Source organism: Cataglyphis hispanica, chromosome 8 (genome assembly GCF_021464435.1).
Source record: "Cataglyphis hispanica isolate Lineage 1 chromosome 8, ULB_Chis1_1.0, whole genome shotgun sequence".
NCBI classification, from domain to species: Eukaryota; Metazoa; Arthropoda; class Insecta; order Hymenoptera; family Formicidae; genus Cataglyphis; species Cataglyphis hispanica.
Window position 1 is genome coordinate 340347 of NC_065961.1, and position 18112 is coordinate 358458.

The following is an 18112-nucleotide window of genomic DNA, read 5'->3' on the forward strand; positions in this document are numbered from 1 at the left end:
AAAGGACACGATAATATGTGAATCATGATTCCTGAATCTCGAACAAACACAGTAATTTTTCTGTTTTATATATTATTTATCTTCAAAAGCGAATAGTTTCTTCCCTGAAAAGTATTCTGTACATTTAATTGCTCATTCGTTTCTCATCATTTATCATGCAAGCAGTGACGAGGAAGGAGTAAAACATAATTGTTTTGCAGAAGTAAAATATTTATTTCACGAAAAATCACGAGAAATATTACAAGAAATTTTAGTAAAAATTTAATCACATCAAAAAATCAATATTTTCTTGAAAAAAATTCAATGACAATTTTCAGTCTTTTACGAAGAGATAAAAAAAAATTAAAGTGATTATTAAAAGATTTTTCTATCAAATCATGTCAAAATGATTAGAATTATAATGTAAAACATAAATGTATGATACAATTGCATAGTAAAAATGAACGGAGAAGAGAAATAACATTATATACGACCTAAATCAAAGCATTTGTTTCGAAACTCGCGGAAATGAAATTAGCACGATCTTGATGAGTCATCAATTCCGAATGTAATGAACCGATGACATCAAATCCAACATTCATAAGTTCCAACTGAATGACTCATGTCATTGACGTATTCTCACAATCAATTAAACAACACATCGACAGCAAAGCGTTTTTTTTTCTAATCGTAGATTGCAGCCAATGCTATCAATTTCGACTTCCTGAATAAAAAGAGAGAGAGTCATTGGGCGCCAACGGCGCCATGATAAACGTTTCACCAAGTGCATAAAATATGTTATATATTTATGTTAACTGAATTTTCTTAAAGATCTTACATGCCATATAAGGTAACGTTCTGCAATTTCTTCATCAAGATAACCATTTATCACTTTCGAGCAATCAAAAAATCAATTTACGATAGATTGCAGAGCAGGCGCGAAAAGAAATTATCTTGGCAAGAAATATATGACAAATGATGCATGTACAGGGTGTACAAAAAGTGTCAAAACTCTTTCATATTTCTGAAAATAAGCGTCTTCAAAAAAAAAAATTTTTATATAAAAGGAGGATTTTAAGTGACGCATTACATCGCATACAATATCAATGTGACTTGGATAAGATTCAATCGATTGCTCATATGAGGATCATCTTAAAATTTTTTGATTGAAATTTCCATTTTTGATTGTGTACTTTCGTAACTAGACTCGAGAACTTTTTTAAAAAAACATTATAATAAAGTTTTTTTAAGTACTTTCTAACTTATGGGACTTGAAAATTACAGTATCGCAGGCATTCGCATTACTCAAAGTGTATTGCGGTGGAGGTAACACGGTCGGATTTATATATTTTTGTAATTTATATGTGCGCGCAAAACACAATAGGAGGTGTAAATCCGACCACGCGGAGATGCAACATCCATGTAATATCCAAGGTCATACTAACTTTGCGATATAATGCATTTTACAATCTTACAACTTTTATATAAAACATCTTTTTTTTTCAGAAATGCTCATTTTCTGAAATATTGAAGATATCTGAGAAATATTCCGATCCTTTCGTATATACCCTGTATATATTAAAAGAGAGAGAGAAAGAGAATGTTGTGTGTATTTTCATTTCTTTATATTATATATAATAATGTTATTATATTATTTTTTCTAAAAAATAAATTTTTATCATTTACTTATTATTTTCTCTATAAAAGTAAATATTTTAATAATTGAATACATTGAACGAATGCATTCACGTATAATCCCTTCATCCTCACCTCAATTGAAAGTTCTAAAGATAATAATATTAAATATAATATTAAATAATAATAAACAAAAAATTTATTCTAATTATTTAAAATATCAAAATTTGCAAAATAATTGCGCTCAAAAAAGAAATTGTACGACTTACGTTTATTTAAAATATTTAAAAAAAAATGTCTATCGCATATTTTGGTGCGCGAGATTATCAGCCAGTAGTTCCGCAAGTTATTAGTCTGTAACGTCCGAACTGTCGACTCTGATTGTGAGTCCACAACATGCGATTTAATATTTCATGCCATCTCGTTATAATTCACAATTATTCCTGCCGATTTCAGCGCAATGAGGAAAGCCAACAGTAACTGCACTGTTCCACTGTGGTATTTATAAAATTCATACCGCAGTTGCACCGCGATTTCCACATTCTTGATAATTGACGGCGAGAAAACGGCAAGATAACAAGAGCCATAATAACAAATAGATGAAGCAAGTGAAAATAGATTTCAGATCATAATGAAGGTTCCGTTAAGTTCCTCGAATCCAATCTCTCGAGAATCGAGAATTGGACTTTTCACATTTTCCCGTATTTATTTAATATTGTCTGGAACTGTGGCATCAATTAAATGTCAAGCTACACGATGCACAATTAGCGTACCAACACGTATGATCACACGATTAAATTAACGGTGCTGCACAGCAAGTACGCAATTAGAAAAGTAACATGAGAATTTTATTATGTTCCACCTGTTTTGTTTTCCTTCTAGATTATATATTTGCAATTCTCGCATTATTGTCTCATCATAAATGCTCATAATTAATAACATGGTTTTATATTTAAACAAAGTGTGTCATGTGTATGGAAAATAATATTTATAGCCGTGAATTCATATATTTAATCATGATACTATTTTCACTTCGATGCTTACGTCTTTTGTTGAACAGAAAAACAATGATTGAGTTTCAATGACATGTACAAAAGAATAAGCGCGCGGAAAGCAAAATCGCGTGTGAGATTGACAGATTGAAATACTGCGACACTCGAAACTGGTCACGTGGCCCAGATTGGTAACTCGAGCAAACTTATTAGCCACTGCGACCTAAGTCTCGTAAGAAGATATATCCGCTGGCTGACTCATCAATTCGAGATATCTCATTTGCCCATAAGAAATGATCACTTTGATATCCAAGTCTTCATTAAAGCATGATTATCTGTTTACTCATTATTTAAATTTCCTCTACACATATATAAACCCTCAATACTATAAGTATATGTTGCTTAAAAATAAATATTTTCAAAAATATCATTGCGGAGAAAATATAATACATATACATATACACATTAAATATATAAATAATTAAAATTTATTGCATCTTGGAGAGACATTTGTAATTTAAATCTGGAAAAAATTATTGCTATTATTTTTGTAATTTTTCTTGGAAAGTATTAGGGTGATATTTTTTTCTGATATGAAATAAATTTGAAGTTTTAACAAAACATCGTGAAACAAAAATATTTAAATGTTTTATTCAAACGCATATCTATTAGTATATACATATATATTAAAATGTTACATTAAAAGCAAAATAGCAACGGTAAGATAAAATTATTATTTCGCAGGGTCCATTTATACGTTTAACAATAAGTTTTGGGCAATCAAAAATTGATTCTGAAAGGGATTCCATGTGCAGATAAAATGCCTCGTTTCATCGCGTCTTGTTGTTAATCTTAACCGCGGAACCCCGTCGTGAAAGGATTAATTATAACTGCATGGCGTAATTAAGGAGCTAAGCGTGGGAACGGAACCGACAAAGGATGCATGTACTCGCCACGGTATGAACACAGGTTCGTACTCGAGTGTTCTTATGTGAGAATTAGCCTCGAAACATGCATTGTCCGGAGCTGAGAAAGGAATCTCGGCTACGTTTTTTGACATTTTCATGCTTTCTTCTGCAATCCTCTAATTACGAAATTAATAAAGCGGTATTTTATTTTTTCGCCTTCAAAACGCGAATATCATCAGAAACTATAACTAATATTTTGTAGATAAATCATGCAAAAAAATTAGCGATCATTTTGATTTTTACATATATTATAGGGATAGGGATATATTATAGTAGATAAGGTTCTGAATCGCGTACTTTTTGAATCATGTTGCTATTTTTTTTTAATTTTTGAGATATATATCACTTTAAAATTTTTTACTTTTTAAACTTAAACTTAACATATCTTAATATATGTATAATGTATGTAAATAGTTTGATTATCAGCTTTAATAACTTTGACCTTGACATGTCATATTCAAAACTGTTAATATTTTTAGTATTATAATTGTATAATCTCACATAAATTTTTGCAACACTTTATCCAAAACAAGAATTATTTTATTGTTTTACTTTACTATAAAGTATATGCGTATCTGTAGTGGCAGAACCCTTTTCCCTTCCATTCCTATCCCGAAAAATTTTAATTTAATCCAAACCTAATTTTTATTTAAAAAAACAAATTAGTTTGGATAAGATTAGGTTAGAATTTTTCCGGGACGAAAAGTGCAAAGAAAGGTCTAGAATCCCTATTTATATATACAGGGTGTCCTAGATCACCCGTACACTCCTTTTCTTTCAAAAACTAAGTATTTTCGAAAAAAACGTTTTGAACAAAAATTGTATGGTTTTGAAGGAAACATAAGATGATGTCCTGACCTTGGATGGCATCGTTAAGGTCAAATCAAGGACACCTTTAATTTCTTAAACGGAATTCCCTATTTTTTATTGCATATTCTTATAGCTTATGTCGAGAGCTTTTCAAAACACTATAATAAAGTTTTTTTTTCATTAAGAATTTTTTAAGTTATTTTGTATCTTAATCTGACATATTTTAGTATAAAATATAAAATATCTTGAAAATTATTTAGTATTCGATAATTGTATCGTAATAATTTTATATACAAAATAATAAGATGAATCAAATGGTGAACATAAAATAATTGTTTTTTAAAAAAAAGTATGCAATTATTTGCAATATATTTTTTTATAACAATTATTTATTTTTTCTTTACACCATTTGATTCATCCTATTATTCTGTACATAAAAGTATTATGATACAATTATCAAACACTAAATAATTTTCGACATATTTTATATTTTATATTAAAATATGTCAGATTAAGATACAAAATAACTCAAAAAATTCTTAATGAAAAAATACTTTGTTATAGTGTTTTGGAAAGCTCTCGACATAAACTATAAGAATATGCAATAAAAAATAGGGGATTCCATTTAAGAAATTAAAAGTGTCCTTGACTTGACCTTAACGATCCAAGGTCAAACCAATGACACCATCTTATGTCCCCCTCAAAACCATACAATTTTTGTTCAAAACGTTTTTCTCTAAAATGTTTAGTTTTTGAAAGAAAAGGGGTGTACAGGTGGACATCTAGGACACCCTGTATAGTAAAACAACAAAAAAATATAAAATAAAACAATAAAATAAAGCTTCCTTTTGTACTAAAAACTCATGCAATCGCATATTGGAAGCTATTTAAGAACAAGCAGAAATAAGTTAAATCTTTTGATGATAGCGTAACAATTATACTGTAGACAAAAGAGATAGTGTACACAAATAAAAAAATGTCAACAAAGAGACATGGATAACACAAATTACGAAAAACTATAATCAGGCATCAAACATAAAAATGCAAGTATTCTATCTTACAAACTAAAAAAATCCGCAACGTGATTCAAGGTTCGCATGATTCAGAATTCTATCTATTATAATATATATGAAAATAAAAAAAGAGTGATTGGTGAAGTGTGACTTTCTTGCAACATTTATCACATAATTGTCGCCCAAATAAATTAAATTCGATTAGTTAATTGTTTTAACGAAATAGCACAAATATAATTCAGCATAGCCGTGTTCATAATGAGATCAAATTATTTTGAATACCTATCTTGCGAAACTTAGCAGTCATCCTATGTAAATTTATCTACATTCTTGATGTTCAATTTCAAGAATTGCAAATTAAGCTTTTGCATCAAAAATAACTTTCCAATTTATTGATAAATGTTAATATTAGTGCCGACTTCACTGATTTTAATGATCTTGATATATGTTGTCAAGGACATGGCTTTAAGTAACTTGCAAAAAGTTTTAGTTGTCACTCGTTGTTTATTACAAAGTTAGCAATGATTAAAAATAGTGACTGACGTACATATACTTAGAACATATATATTTCCGCATGAATTTTATATTAAAAAATGGAAAAAAATGATACAGTTGCAATGTGAACTAAATAGGATTATATTTCGTTTATGTTATTCAGATATCGAGTATTTGTAATGACATTGAATATGACATTAAATATGACATTGAATGATATCGAATATTTATAATGACATTGAAAAAAGCATCTATTTGTTCATAATTAAAAGTGTTAATTTATTTATAAAAGTGTTAATTTATTGTCCATGTAATCATTGCAAAGTAAATGAGCAGGGCATGGGCTTCCGCTCCTCCTCTTGCATCACCATCCCGAAAAAATTCTAACACAATTCAATTTTAATTTTAAAACTAAAAATAGATTTACGTTAGATTAGAATTTTTCGGGAATGTAGAGGAAGGGGCAGAACCCCTCCCACGCTCATACATTTACTTAAATATGCAACTAATAACTTGTTAAATATACAACTACTGAATATACAACTAAATACTTAAATATAAAACGCTCATGCTTGGAGAAATTCAGATTATCGTTTTTAATATGTATTCTTATGGTACTATTTAATTGTAAATAATTTTCTAATAAAAGACGAGTGAGAGCTAAAACTTTTTGCAAGTTACTCAGAGCCATGTTCTTGACAACATATGTCAAGATCATTGAAATCGATGAGGTGACGGTAATATCAACACTTACCGAATTAATTATTTTACTAATAATAAATTACAATTTATTACAAGTTGCGAGATAATATTTTTCTCAAGGGAATAGTAACAAATAATTGATATGTTTTTTAGAACTTTGCCGGATATCTCGCAAGTGGCATAACTTCTAATTAGGACAAGCAGTTAAATCTTAACACTTTAAAATAATATTTGTGCGTGTGTTTGTTTTATTGAAGAATTTTGTACGTATTTAAACTCGATCCGGTCGCAGTATACAAAGGTAAACAGACAGCAGGAACACCCAGTTGGTATGAAAGACGGAATTCAAATTAATTTTCTCTGACTGAACAAAAAGAGGTTCGAGTGATAAGTTGCCTGCCATAATGATCGCATTCATAGTACAGCGGTCTCGTATTAATCAAATCTATAGCGAAATTCCTTACTGATCGCATTTGCGATATAGAGGCAATTTAAACAAGGAAAACATTATGTATGATATTTTCATATATATCTTCATATTTATATGTATATACATATACAGAGAATGTCCAAAATAATCACTGGATTCTTTTAATAACAGATCCTCTAGCTAATTTAGAAATGATTTTTCTTCAATGAGAATATCGATAATTTCCGATATAAGCAATTTAAAAAAAAAAACAGTTTTTCGTAGAGCAAACTTTTTGTGAAATTAGAAAATAGACACAATTATATTCTTCAATTAATTTCAGCTTAGAAATTTACTTTCATAGATTTTTAATTTAAGACTTATTGTTAGTTACAATGATATATAAAGGCAAAAACTAAGAACTTGAAAAAAATGATAATCTCTCCTTTGACATCGCCGAGGAAAAATCATCTCCAAATCAGCCAGAGAAGTTATTAAAAAGACATCTAATGGGTTGATCAAGGGATTGACACATGCCTATATACACATGCATATATACATATACAGGGTGTCCCAGAGCACCTGTGACAACGCTCTTGAGCGGGTAGAGCACAGTAAATTGAACAGGAGTCCTTTACTATTTTTTTGATCTGAGCTTCCTTTTCATTGTTATACGATGATAAAGTTAGCTAATCAGCGCCTGTCTACAACGGAAAACAAAAGAGTGACATCGGGGGTCGGAGTAACGAGACGGCTTTCTGCTGCATAGACAGGAGCTGATTAGCTAACTTTAACATCGTATAACAATGAAAAGAAAGCTCAGATCAAAAAATAGTAAAGGACTTTTCTGTTCAGTTTACTGTGCTCTACCCGCTCACGAGCGTTGTCATAGGTGCTCTGGGACACCCTGTATACATATATGTGTGTTTTGTGTGTATTGATTGATATAAAATGCAATTATACGCAAAAAATGTCAAATGCAGAAAGAAAATTAAATTCACTAAATGTCAAAGTAACAAATAATGATAAAAAAGTTGCTCTTTTATAGTTCTCTTATCTTAGCTTTATAAAAATTGATTTTGCGAAAATAAATTTCCAATTATAAATATTCTAATTAAAAATTCTAATATTATATAATTATTATATAATTATATAGTTTATATTTCAATAAAAATTATAATAAAATGTATAATAACGATTATAGAGAATATATTTCATATCATTTAATATTTAAAATTTTTTTTTGTGATATAAATTTATAAATGTTGAACGACGATAATTTAGTTACTATAGCAATCATTTCTTGCGTACTTAAAGGAGGTGACTAAAGAAGATTGTTATTAAATATAATATCAAGAATGATTCACTACCAAACTTATCGTACATTGTTACGCCATTAACTACCGCTATTAATCTGACCGCTATCAAGAAACAATGCTAGAATAAATCTTATGTAAGTAATGCATTTTTATTTTATTTTATTTTTAACTAGTAAATATGCATAAAAAGTTACACCTCATCGATTTTATTGCCACTTAAATAAGGGAGATTCTTCTGAATAATTTGCCGTAAGAAAAAAGTGAGGAAAAGCATTCGTTTAGAAGATATGACAAATTGAAGTTTGGCATTAAAGTTTGTGTATGCTGTAATAATCTATATTATTTTTTTTTTTATTGAAAAGGGCTTATGGCTTTAAGGCATAGGCGGAGGAGAGGCGGGGCCCCTTTCCCTGCACCCCCTCCCCAAAAAAAATCTACCCGAAGCTACAATTTGAGTTATATCACATAATCCAAACCAAATTTTAGAAATAGATTTGGATTAGGTTATATCTTCTGGAAGTGAAGCCCTTCCGGTCGGGGGCACCTACTGTGTCCATGCATACACTTTAATGCGAAGTGAGGTTCCACGTAGGTTTATAACTTTCCACGCAAAGCGAGGTTCAATGCAATCTATGTGTCTAATTTTTTAGTAGTAAGATAGTGAAGTCACCCCGCAGGGGAGGGAGGGAGACGGAATATATTGCTTCCACGTATATACTTTTTAATGAGAAGTGAAATTCCACTTGGGTTTACAACTTTTCAAGCAAAGCGAAGTTCAACTCATGTACAACCCATATAGAATCTCAATTTGCTTTAAAAAGTATATGCGTGGACACAGTGGGTTCCGCTCCCCTACGAAGCGGCTCCACCATCAAAAAATTAGACACATAGGTTCGCATTGAAACTTATCAGAACTCCTAGAACTATGCCGGATGCAAGTAAGTTTAAAGACTATTTGTGAGATGCTAACATTTGAGATGCTAGGTTCACACCGGTACTCAGAAGAACCTCCCCTACAACATATTTAAGTGGCAATAAAATCGGTGTAACCTTTTATGCATATTAACCTTTTACTAAATAATGTCGAATAAACCTTTTTTTCGTAAATAATGCTCGCTTAATTAAACTGCTTAAGTCGATGTCATCTTTAAAATAATTTGTCATACGTCTTATTAAGATGTCTATTCAAATCTTGTGAACAAATTCCCTAAAATTTCCATAATCTTTTAGATATTTTTGTTTAAAATTTCAGGTAAAATTAGACAATATTTAAATGTTGTAAAATAAAATTTTTTTTAAATAAGTTTTATTGTGTGCATTTTTTAATGCCTTTCACTCATACAAAAGAAAAATAAATTTTAAATGTTAGATTTGATAATGTATACTAAAAAGAAATGGCTTTTCGTAAAATAAACATTTTTTATTTACATAACATTGCAATTCTTTTTACATTAAAAATATAAATAAAGAATATATACTGCATAATCAATATTTTATTAATTGTAAGACATTGACTATATAAACAGAAAAAAAAATATATAATATATATATATATATATATATATATATATATATATATATAATATATTTATAATATATTTTAAACACATATAATTCACAACTTGACAAATTGGTGAATTGCCGACTACTTGTAGGAGTAAAATTATCAAAAAAAATTTTTGAAAAAATTCTCTGTATGTCCCTAATAAAATTCCATGATAATCCCCTAGTTAAAAAAAAAATCTTTGACAAAGAGAGAGGGAATTTCAAGTTTTTCAGAAAGATATTGCAGTTTATTGAGAACCATTGCTTGGTAAAATATATGTAATATGTGCATTACACAAGCGACCTAGACGCAGTTACGTAACGATCTTACTTTTAAACAGTCGATCGCGCGACCCATTTGCTATACCAGCAGCATGCAATTACATAACAATTGTAATATGTCGCTATAAGTTGTAGCAACGTAGTTGATCAGCAAATTGGAATAGTAGACATTATTAGCCTTATAATGATAAGAACAATGTTTACGACAGCTGCGTCTATTCGTTCGAATTGGCTCGCTCTGCACAAATTCGAGGAATATCCTAAAACGCACGGGTATATAAATATTGTAAGATAATATATATTATTTTTGCGATTGTAAACGAATTGTTTCTTATCTCATCTCTCATTTTCGAAATAAACATACAATGTAATGTCTTAGATTTTATTTACATTAGAAATGTAAATAGAAAAATAACAAAATGGTTTTTCTTTCTTATAAAAATGATTTTTTATAAAAAAAAAATTTTTCTTCAAAATTTTATTTTTTTCAGATATTTAATATCTTTATATTTTAATTACTGCAAATTGATTTTTTACTATTTTTAACTTTTTAGATGATAAATCATCTAAAAGTCATTGTTATTTTAAATGTAGCTGACATTTCAATTCGCTATAATTATATAATTATTATTTTTAACTTAATAAAAATTTTTGTTATACATCTAATTAAAAATTATCCGAATCATCAAGTTCATTTGCCGCAAAAGTCTTATTAATCCATTAAAATTATTTTCGAAAAAATAAATTAAAAACATAAGAACTTTTAGTTTTTTATTATTTTTAATATTTTTATTAACAAAAAAATATTAAAAAAATAAAATTATATTTAAAAATAATAAAAACAAAATTTGTTTTTTAACTGTCTTTTTAATTAAAAAAAAAAATTTATTCATTTCTAGTTCTGACGCATCATTACGAAATTTGCATCGCAAAAATTTCAAAGTTATGTTCGTAGATAATGTTTAAAGAAGGAGAGAGAGAGAGAGAGAGAGAAAATGGAAGGCTATCATAATTTTTAATAATATATCTAACATGTTTTTGAATATGTATTAATTTAAAAGCATTATATAAAGATATTTAATTCCCTTTTGTTTACATTATTTTGCCAAATCATTCTGCTTTATATTCAACAATGCATAAAATATTTCTTCGAATATCGGTGAATGATTTCGCATTAATTTCATGCTTGTAAAGCTATGAAATAGTTTTTGACCAACACAATCTCGCGATATCTCGAGAACCTCCGGCGCATGAAATGCATCTGTTAACAGTATTTGCACATTATTATTATTATTATATAATCACAAAGCGCAAATGCTTTTAATTATCATTTTAATCATCTTATTATTAGCGAAAGAGGAAACCTAGAAATTTAAAATCTTAAAATTGATGAATAAAAAAATCTAAGTTAATTAACAAATAAAACTTCGCACAAAGTCTTAAATTCGTAAATAAAATTGTACTGTCTAATATTCTCGATATTTATCGTCAATATTTTTGTTCTCGTTATAATCACGTATACGTCGAATGAACTAAACGCTATTTATTCACAGCGGATGGTCTCCGACTGTTTTTATGGAAGACCAACGCGGTTGCTGGATAAGAAAAGAACGGCACGTGCCAACGCGATGACACGACGCGCTTCGTGTGGCCGCTTGTGTACACGTGCTTTTATTTATTCTCGAATGATCTTTTCGCGTGTACATACGCACAAGCATGTTATAGCTCTAGCGTGAATAATCTACATGCGTAAACCGATAACTATAATGATAACTATTCATATGTATATATCATATATAAATTTTTACTTATATATGTATGTACAGGGTGATTCAAAACAACCTGATGTATTTAAAATGTCATATTCTTGAATAAATTTTGAGATGATTTTTCCTTTTACAAAATTTTGTCCAAAGTTTAATTTTTAAATTATAATTGAAAATAGCTATTTATAAATCCGGTACAACAAGCAGGGACGGTGCAACGCGTCACGAGACTCACTTCATAAATTTACATATGTATATATATATATATATTTTATTTATTTATTGTATTTATTTATTGTATTTATTGTATTTATTTATTTTATTTATTTAATGCAACATAAATGTAATAGAAGTGAATATACAAGATTCTAATGTATAAATAGAAATAAATAAATAAATAATTTAATTTCAGTCACTAAAATCAAGCTACAAAATTATAATCTTAATGCTTGGAATATCTTTATATTGACTCGATTGTGTGATACGAAAAAAGTCACCATGCTGACACGGTGAATTGTTTTTGCTAGCAAATAAAGTGCGAAATTCCAGAAGCGAATATCGGATAGAAAATGTGAGCGAAATGCGAGTTTCGACAGCTCGAATTCATGCACACACTTCGACTTTATTCCGCGTCTGGCTCTTTCATCATCTATAATTCAAAGTATATGCGTTGTCCCATCACATAGACATCCGATGAAACATGATCCGCAAAAAATGGTATTTGAAAGAAAAACATATTGCAATGCGTGTTCATAGAGTATTTTTATTACAAGTGGCTAAGTTAAAAAAGTAGTAATCGCAGATCATTAAAAGTTAATGTTGATAAAAATTTAATCAAAAATTATAAAAATATTATAAAGATATCAAAAACTAGAAAGAAATAAAATTTGAAGAGTTTATTAACTTAATTGAGTTATTTAATAAATTGACGGTCATATATTAATATTAAATATATGTTATCATTATCTGTATCATACATTCTTTCATTACATAATTTTAAAAAATCGATTCTAATAAAAAATTTTTTAATCTCGATTATTAAAAAATTCGACGTTAAAAAAATATAACATCCAATAGCCATTCTCGTGTCATCGAAAATAATATCAACGCGAGAAAAACTGCACACTCATACAATTTTCCATTGTCCAGTATGCATCATGCTTATCTTTGTTTACATTATCAATTAAAAGCATCATAAATGTACTCGTTTATTTATTTATTTATAAAAATAATTTTCTATATGTACACTTTAATTCCCTGATTCAGTATTTGAATACACATATGACCGTGCTTACGACAATGTAAAAAAAGGATACGCTTGAATGCATAAGAATAAGAATCATCTCGTCAAGAACAACAGCGAAAGGGTGACAGGTAATTCGTTAGAAAAACATGTACATGTCGCTCTTTCACACTTTGTCTTTACAGCCAGTCGAGTTTGAAGAAGGAAACGAACTCTCAAAGAAGGATTATACCATTCTAAAATTGTGCTCGTTACACTGTTTCGTCGTAATATATATGATTTGTTAATCATGATTATACCTATTAATGTTTTTTTATAATATTATTAATATTAAATATATTATTTTATCTTATTTTATCATATTTTATAATTTTTATAAATTGTAATTTATAATTTATAGTTTTTTATTTTATTATTTTATTATTAATTTTATTTATTAATTTTAAAATTACAACAGAATGTTTTATTATTTCAAAATAATTGTATTTCTTAACATCGAGAGTCTCGAATATTTGCAAGAGATACAATTTTTATATCAAAAAATAAAAAAAAAGGAAACGGAAAAATATTAAGAATTAAGAAAAGGAAAACAAAAACATAAATAAAGAAATTATATTTAAGATAAAATATCACAAGTGAGAAATAAATAGCATGATAACAAGCATAAATGAAATTAATAGATATTAAATATTAAGCGTGATAAATGTACAATATACATATCAATGCGTACAAAGCTGTAAAAAAATAGTTACAAATCCTTTCTTTAATCCTTTCCAAGAAATATTTTTCACGCGTAAAAAAAAGTAATCTCTGTCCGCAAGCATATCGTATTGTATTTTATCGACTTTAAAGTGTGATGACTCATCACGTCATGGAGATGACAATGAGGGTGGACTTTTGAAATGGGCCCTTATACAATATATCGTTCGTATAATTTTACTCTGCAGGATGTAGGAAGGGGTTGTGCTTCTCGCACACCGGTAATGCGATCAATAAGATAATTGAAGACTTTCTCGACAATATGATCGAGGCGGAAAAGAACAATTCCACTATTTTGCTTGTAGTAACTTAAGGTCATTATTTTTAAGATACAGCTTTCATCTTCGTTCTCTCGTAATTTTATTATACACAATATTATATTTGCATAAACGCAGTGAAAAAGAAATAGCTTTGTGTCTTAACATTAGATATATACCCAAGACCTGACTTAAAACCTATTAAAGTGAAATTAATTCGATATTAAAAATAAAAAAATAATTTTTTTAAAAAATAATTTTTTATCGGATTTTATTGGTTTGCAAAAAACGGAAATTATAACTGCGAAACCGATAATTTCTCGCTGAGTGTTAACTACATCCTGTCGATATTCCAATACAACCTGATTAAATGTTTTCGTGCATACCATAGATTCGCTGCTTGTCCGAGATTACGCGGGATTCGATAAAGCAATATCACAAAGGGTACACTATCTTTAAAAAAAATCCTAAAAATTTCATATAAAATCTTCAATACTTACAACTTAGCAAGCAAGAAAATTATATTAATTATATTAATTATGTTAAAAATGGAGATGTTGATTTATCATTATGCTAACATTCCCATTTTCAAAACACAGCAAATATCTTGCGAACAATTAATTCAGGAAACATTTTAAGACCAAAATCATTATAGCAATTAATTGCGTTAATATACTTTATTCTTGTAGACAAGCTAGCATCGTCACACCTTTCGCTCGTTTGTCTAAGTTAAACAGTGAGCAATAAATTCCTAAATAGTTTTTTTAGAGAGCAATTAAGAAGAATCAATTTTATAAAAAACTAGTATTATTATCTTTTTATTTTTAACAATTTTACTTTTATATGTTCATAATATATCATAATGTAAAATGTGTCTTAATATTTTCAAAATTAATAATAAATTTTAGTGTAATTGTTTTTTAGTTTACGACTTGATGTAAGTGAGTGTGCTAGCATAAAGGCAATTTATTGATTAAAAATAAAATTTTTATCATAAAAAAATGACATATAAGTCGTAAATGGATTAAAATTAAAATTTTTTAATGCGTAAATATAAAGTGAAAAGTTATAAAATCATGTGGAACCTTACTTTCGACGTCTGATCTACGCAAAAACAACCTTTATTTTTCCTTATTTTATAACAAAAAATACATTAAAACTGTGAAACTTTAATATTAAATATTTAAAAAACTGTAAGAGACCCCCGATTAAGTTATAAGGAAAAGTTACTCAGGGTCATGTCCTTAACAACATATGTCAAGTCATCGGTGAAGTGTAACCTTTTATGCATATTAATCAAAATTCCATTAAAAATAGAATAACTAAAAACATTAAATATACATTTATTATTACGTCGTTTAAAAATTTAACAAAAGCCTATTTTCCGATATTGTTTCACATAATAAAAACTTATTATCAAGTAGATATCAAGCTGCCTTTCGAAAACGATCGAAATCGCAGTGATAAAAAAAGAAACTGTTTTTGGAAACAGCAGTTCACAAACAGATTTACAAGCGCTCGCAATTGATCAACTGTGAAAAGTCTTTCACAAAGAATAGAATACAATCGAATAGCAACAAGACTCTCTAATTGTATTTGCACAAACTATAGCATATCTGTGATTTCTCTTATTTATCTTCGCACAAGATAAAATGTAATTGAAGAGGTCACGAGATTTATTGATGATGACACAAAGGACAAATATCACGAAAAACGAAACTACGATTGGAGAATGTTTATGTACAGAGAATGGCTATCTCTTCTCCCCACCCCAATTTTATTTATATTCTATAAAATGTAGATTTGGACTTCTAAATTATAAGTAATAATTATTATCTCTGTATTTGTATCTCACATAGTTATTTCATAAAACTGCGAAATATAGTACTATGTAAGTTTTTTAATTACAGAAATTGTTGCTGATAATTTTTGAATTTTTATATTAGGCTTATATCGTGCAACTATTATTTATTAATCATTGTATAATTTTTTGTTATTTCAATTTCAATATTTTGATATCTCAGTTTCAATTAAATGCCTTGTTGCTTCTTTTATCGATATCGCTATCTATGTTTATAATTGCCTCAACAGTGTTAAAAAAAATATTATTAAATCAAACAAGTATGTACGCTACATCTCCGCGTGCAAATCATATATTATGAGTGTAATAATATTTAATCTATGTATCATAAAATTTTATTCAACTGCATTGTCCAAAGATACACAGACGAAAAATAATGATATTAATAAAACTTTTACAAATTGTGTGTCACACATAAATGAACACTAAATGTATGATATATTTTTTTGTTCATTTAATTAATGGTTCATTTAGACAAAAGTGTATTGTAATTCAATATAATTATATAATTTAATAAAAACAAAATTTCTTAGAGAAATAAAAATTTAAAAATATGAAATGTAAAAAGTAAATTTAAATTAGAGAAACAAATTTGTTTAATAACACAATTTGAATTATTATAATAATAATTAATTTATATTATTCGTAATAATATATAATTTACATTATTTGCATTATTTAAATAATATAGTTTTAAATTTAGATCTGATTAATTAAATAAAACTATCTGTGTTAACAAACGGAGACATAATTTTTTTATAACAATGCAGATATTTCAACACAATAAAAGCGCTATTTGAAACGAATACAATGATATGTGATTTAATATAAATATTTTACATATTATACGAGTTTTGCAAGCTTAAAATATCGCGTTTTATTTTTGGCCTTGTGATATGGCCAACTTCTGAGATCATTTAATCTTATGATCAAATGACAACATGACATACGTCAATCTCTAACGTACGAGTCAGAAGTGAGAAATCGGTATGTTTCACCTGGTGCATGGGAAATATGATTCACCTCAAAAGGACGTTCTCGATTGTAGTTCTGATTCACAGGTGCGCAGGAGGCGTGGACTAGCACCGATTGACAGGGCGGCTTCCAAGCGACAACCGGCGCGGCTTTTACAGGGTTGCGTTCAAAAATTTACTTCTTGGAGTAGAGTAGCGTTTAATTGACCAATAAGAACGAAAGAAACAAAAACTTCTTCTGTCCTGATTGGTCAACCAAACGCTACTCTACTTCAAGGAGTGAATTTGGGAACGCAGTCTAGAGGGTAGGTAGGTTTCCACATTGATAAAACCGGCGATCGATAAGAAACCGCGTGCGATAGCTAAGACCGCAGAAAACAGAGAAAAGTGCGTTATCATTCTGGCGCAAGATCCGAGAGGCGCAAATTTTTCACGAGGACACAACAATACACTCACCGCTTGAAATTGCTCCAATAGCTCCTGCCGGTCGTCGATCGCAGTGGCCATGTTTGTCCGAATATATAATCCTTCCGCCTTTCCTTTCTCCGCGACAGCGACCCCAGATGCTTCTCTGTCACTCTTTCACGCCCGCCCAATCTCTCTCTCTCACTTCCTCTTTCGAACAGTTTATCCCTCTCGGGCGCCGGCGGCTCGCATATATACTTTGTACACACCGTGACACAATGCGGCACGCAACGTGCGACGGTACTGTCGATGGTCACAATCGACGATTTTTTTACTCGATATCGTCGCGCGAACACGAACGCGCGATACTCGATACTTGATATTGACTAGAAAACGGCTCGGTTACGATGCGCGTTTCGGAAAAAAACGTTTTTGGGATTTTGCGATCTCAGCCAGCTGAAGTTAAATACGCAACAACATCCCACCTATTCGGAGTCGCAGCGAACACTGACTCTGGCAGAGACTGGCGTAGGCACTGTAGGTCTGTAGGTAGTAGAGAGATAGGAGTAGGAATAAGGAAGATGGAGAGCACACACACATACACACACACGCGCGTCAGCGCCCCGACCGTCACCGAGAACGCACGAGTCTTTCCGAACCGCCCAGCGTCAGTTTGACTGGATTGACATATGTCGGTC

At 29.4% G+C, this 18112-nt stretch overlaps 2 protein-coding genes across 2 annotated transcripts in view; one reads left to right on the forward strand and one right to left on the reverse strand.

Annotated features, from left to right (window-relative positions):
• Positions 1-17948, reverse strand: part of LOC126851774 (plastin-2) — a 48476-nt gene extending 30528 nt beyond the window's left edge. The window contains exon 1 of the mRNA XM_050596087.1: positions 17466-17948. Within this exon, the coding sequence (XP_050452044.1) occupies positions 17466-17516 (51 nt within the window). The 5' untranslated portion in view covers positions 17517-17948. The remainder of the gene's footprint in view (positions 1-17465) is intronic.
• The window catches only part of LOC126851779 (cytochrome P450 4C1-like), a 421874-nt gene that overhangs the window by 110815 nt on the left and 292947 nt on the right, over positions 1-18112 (forward strand). The window lies entirely within an intron of this gene.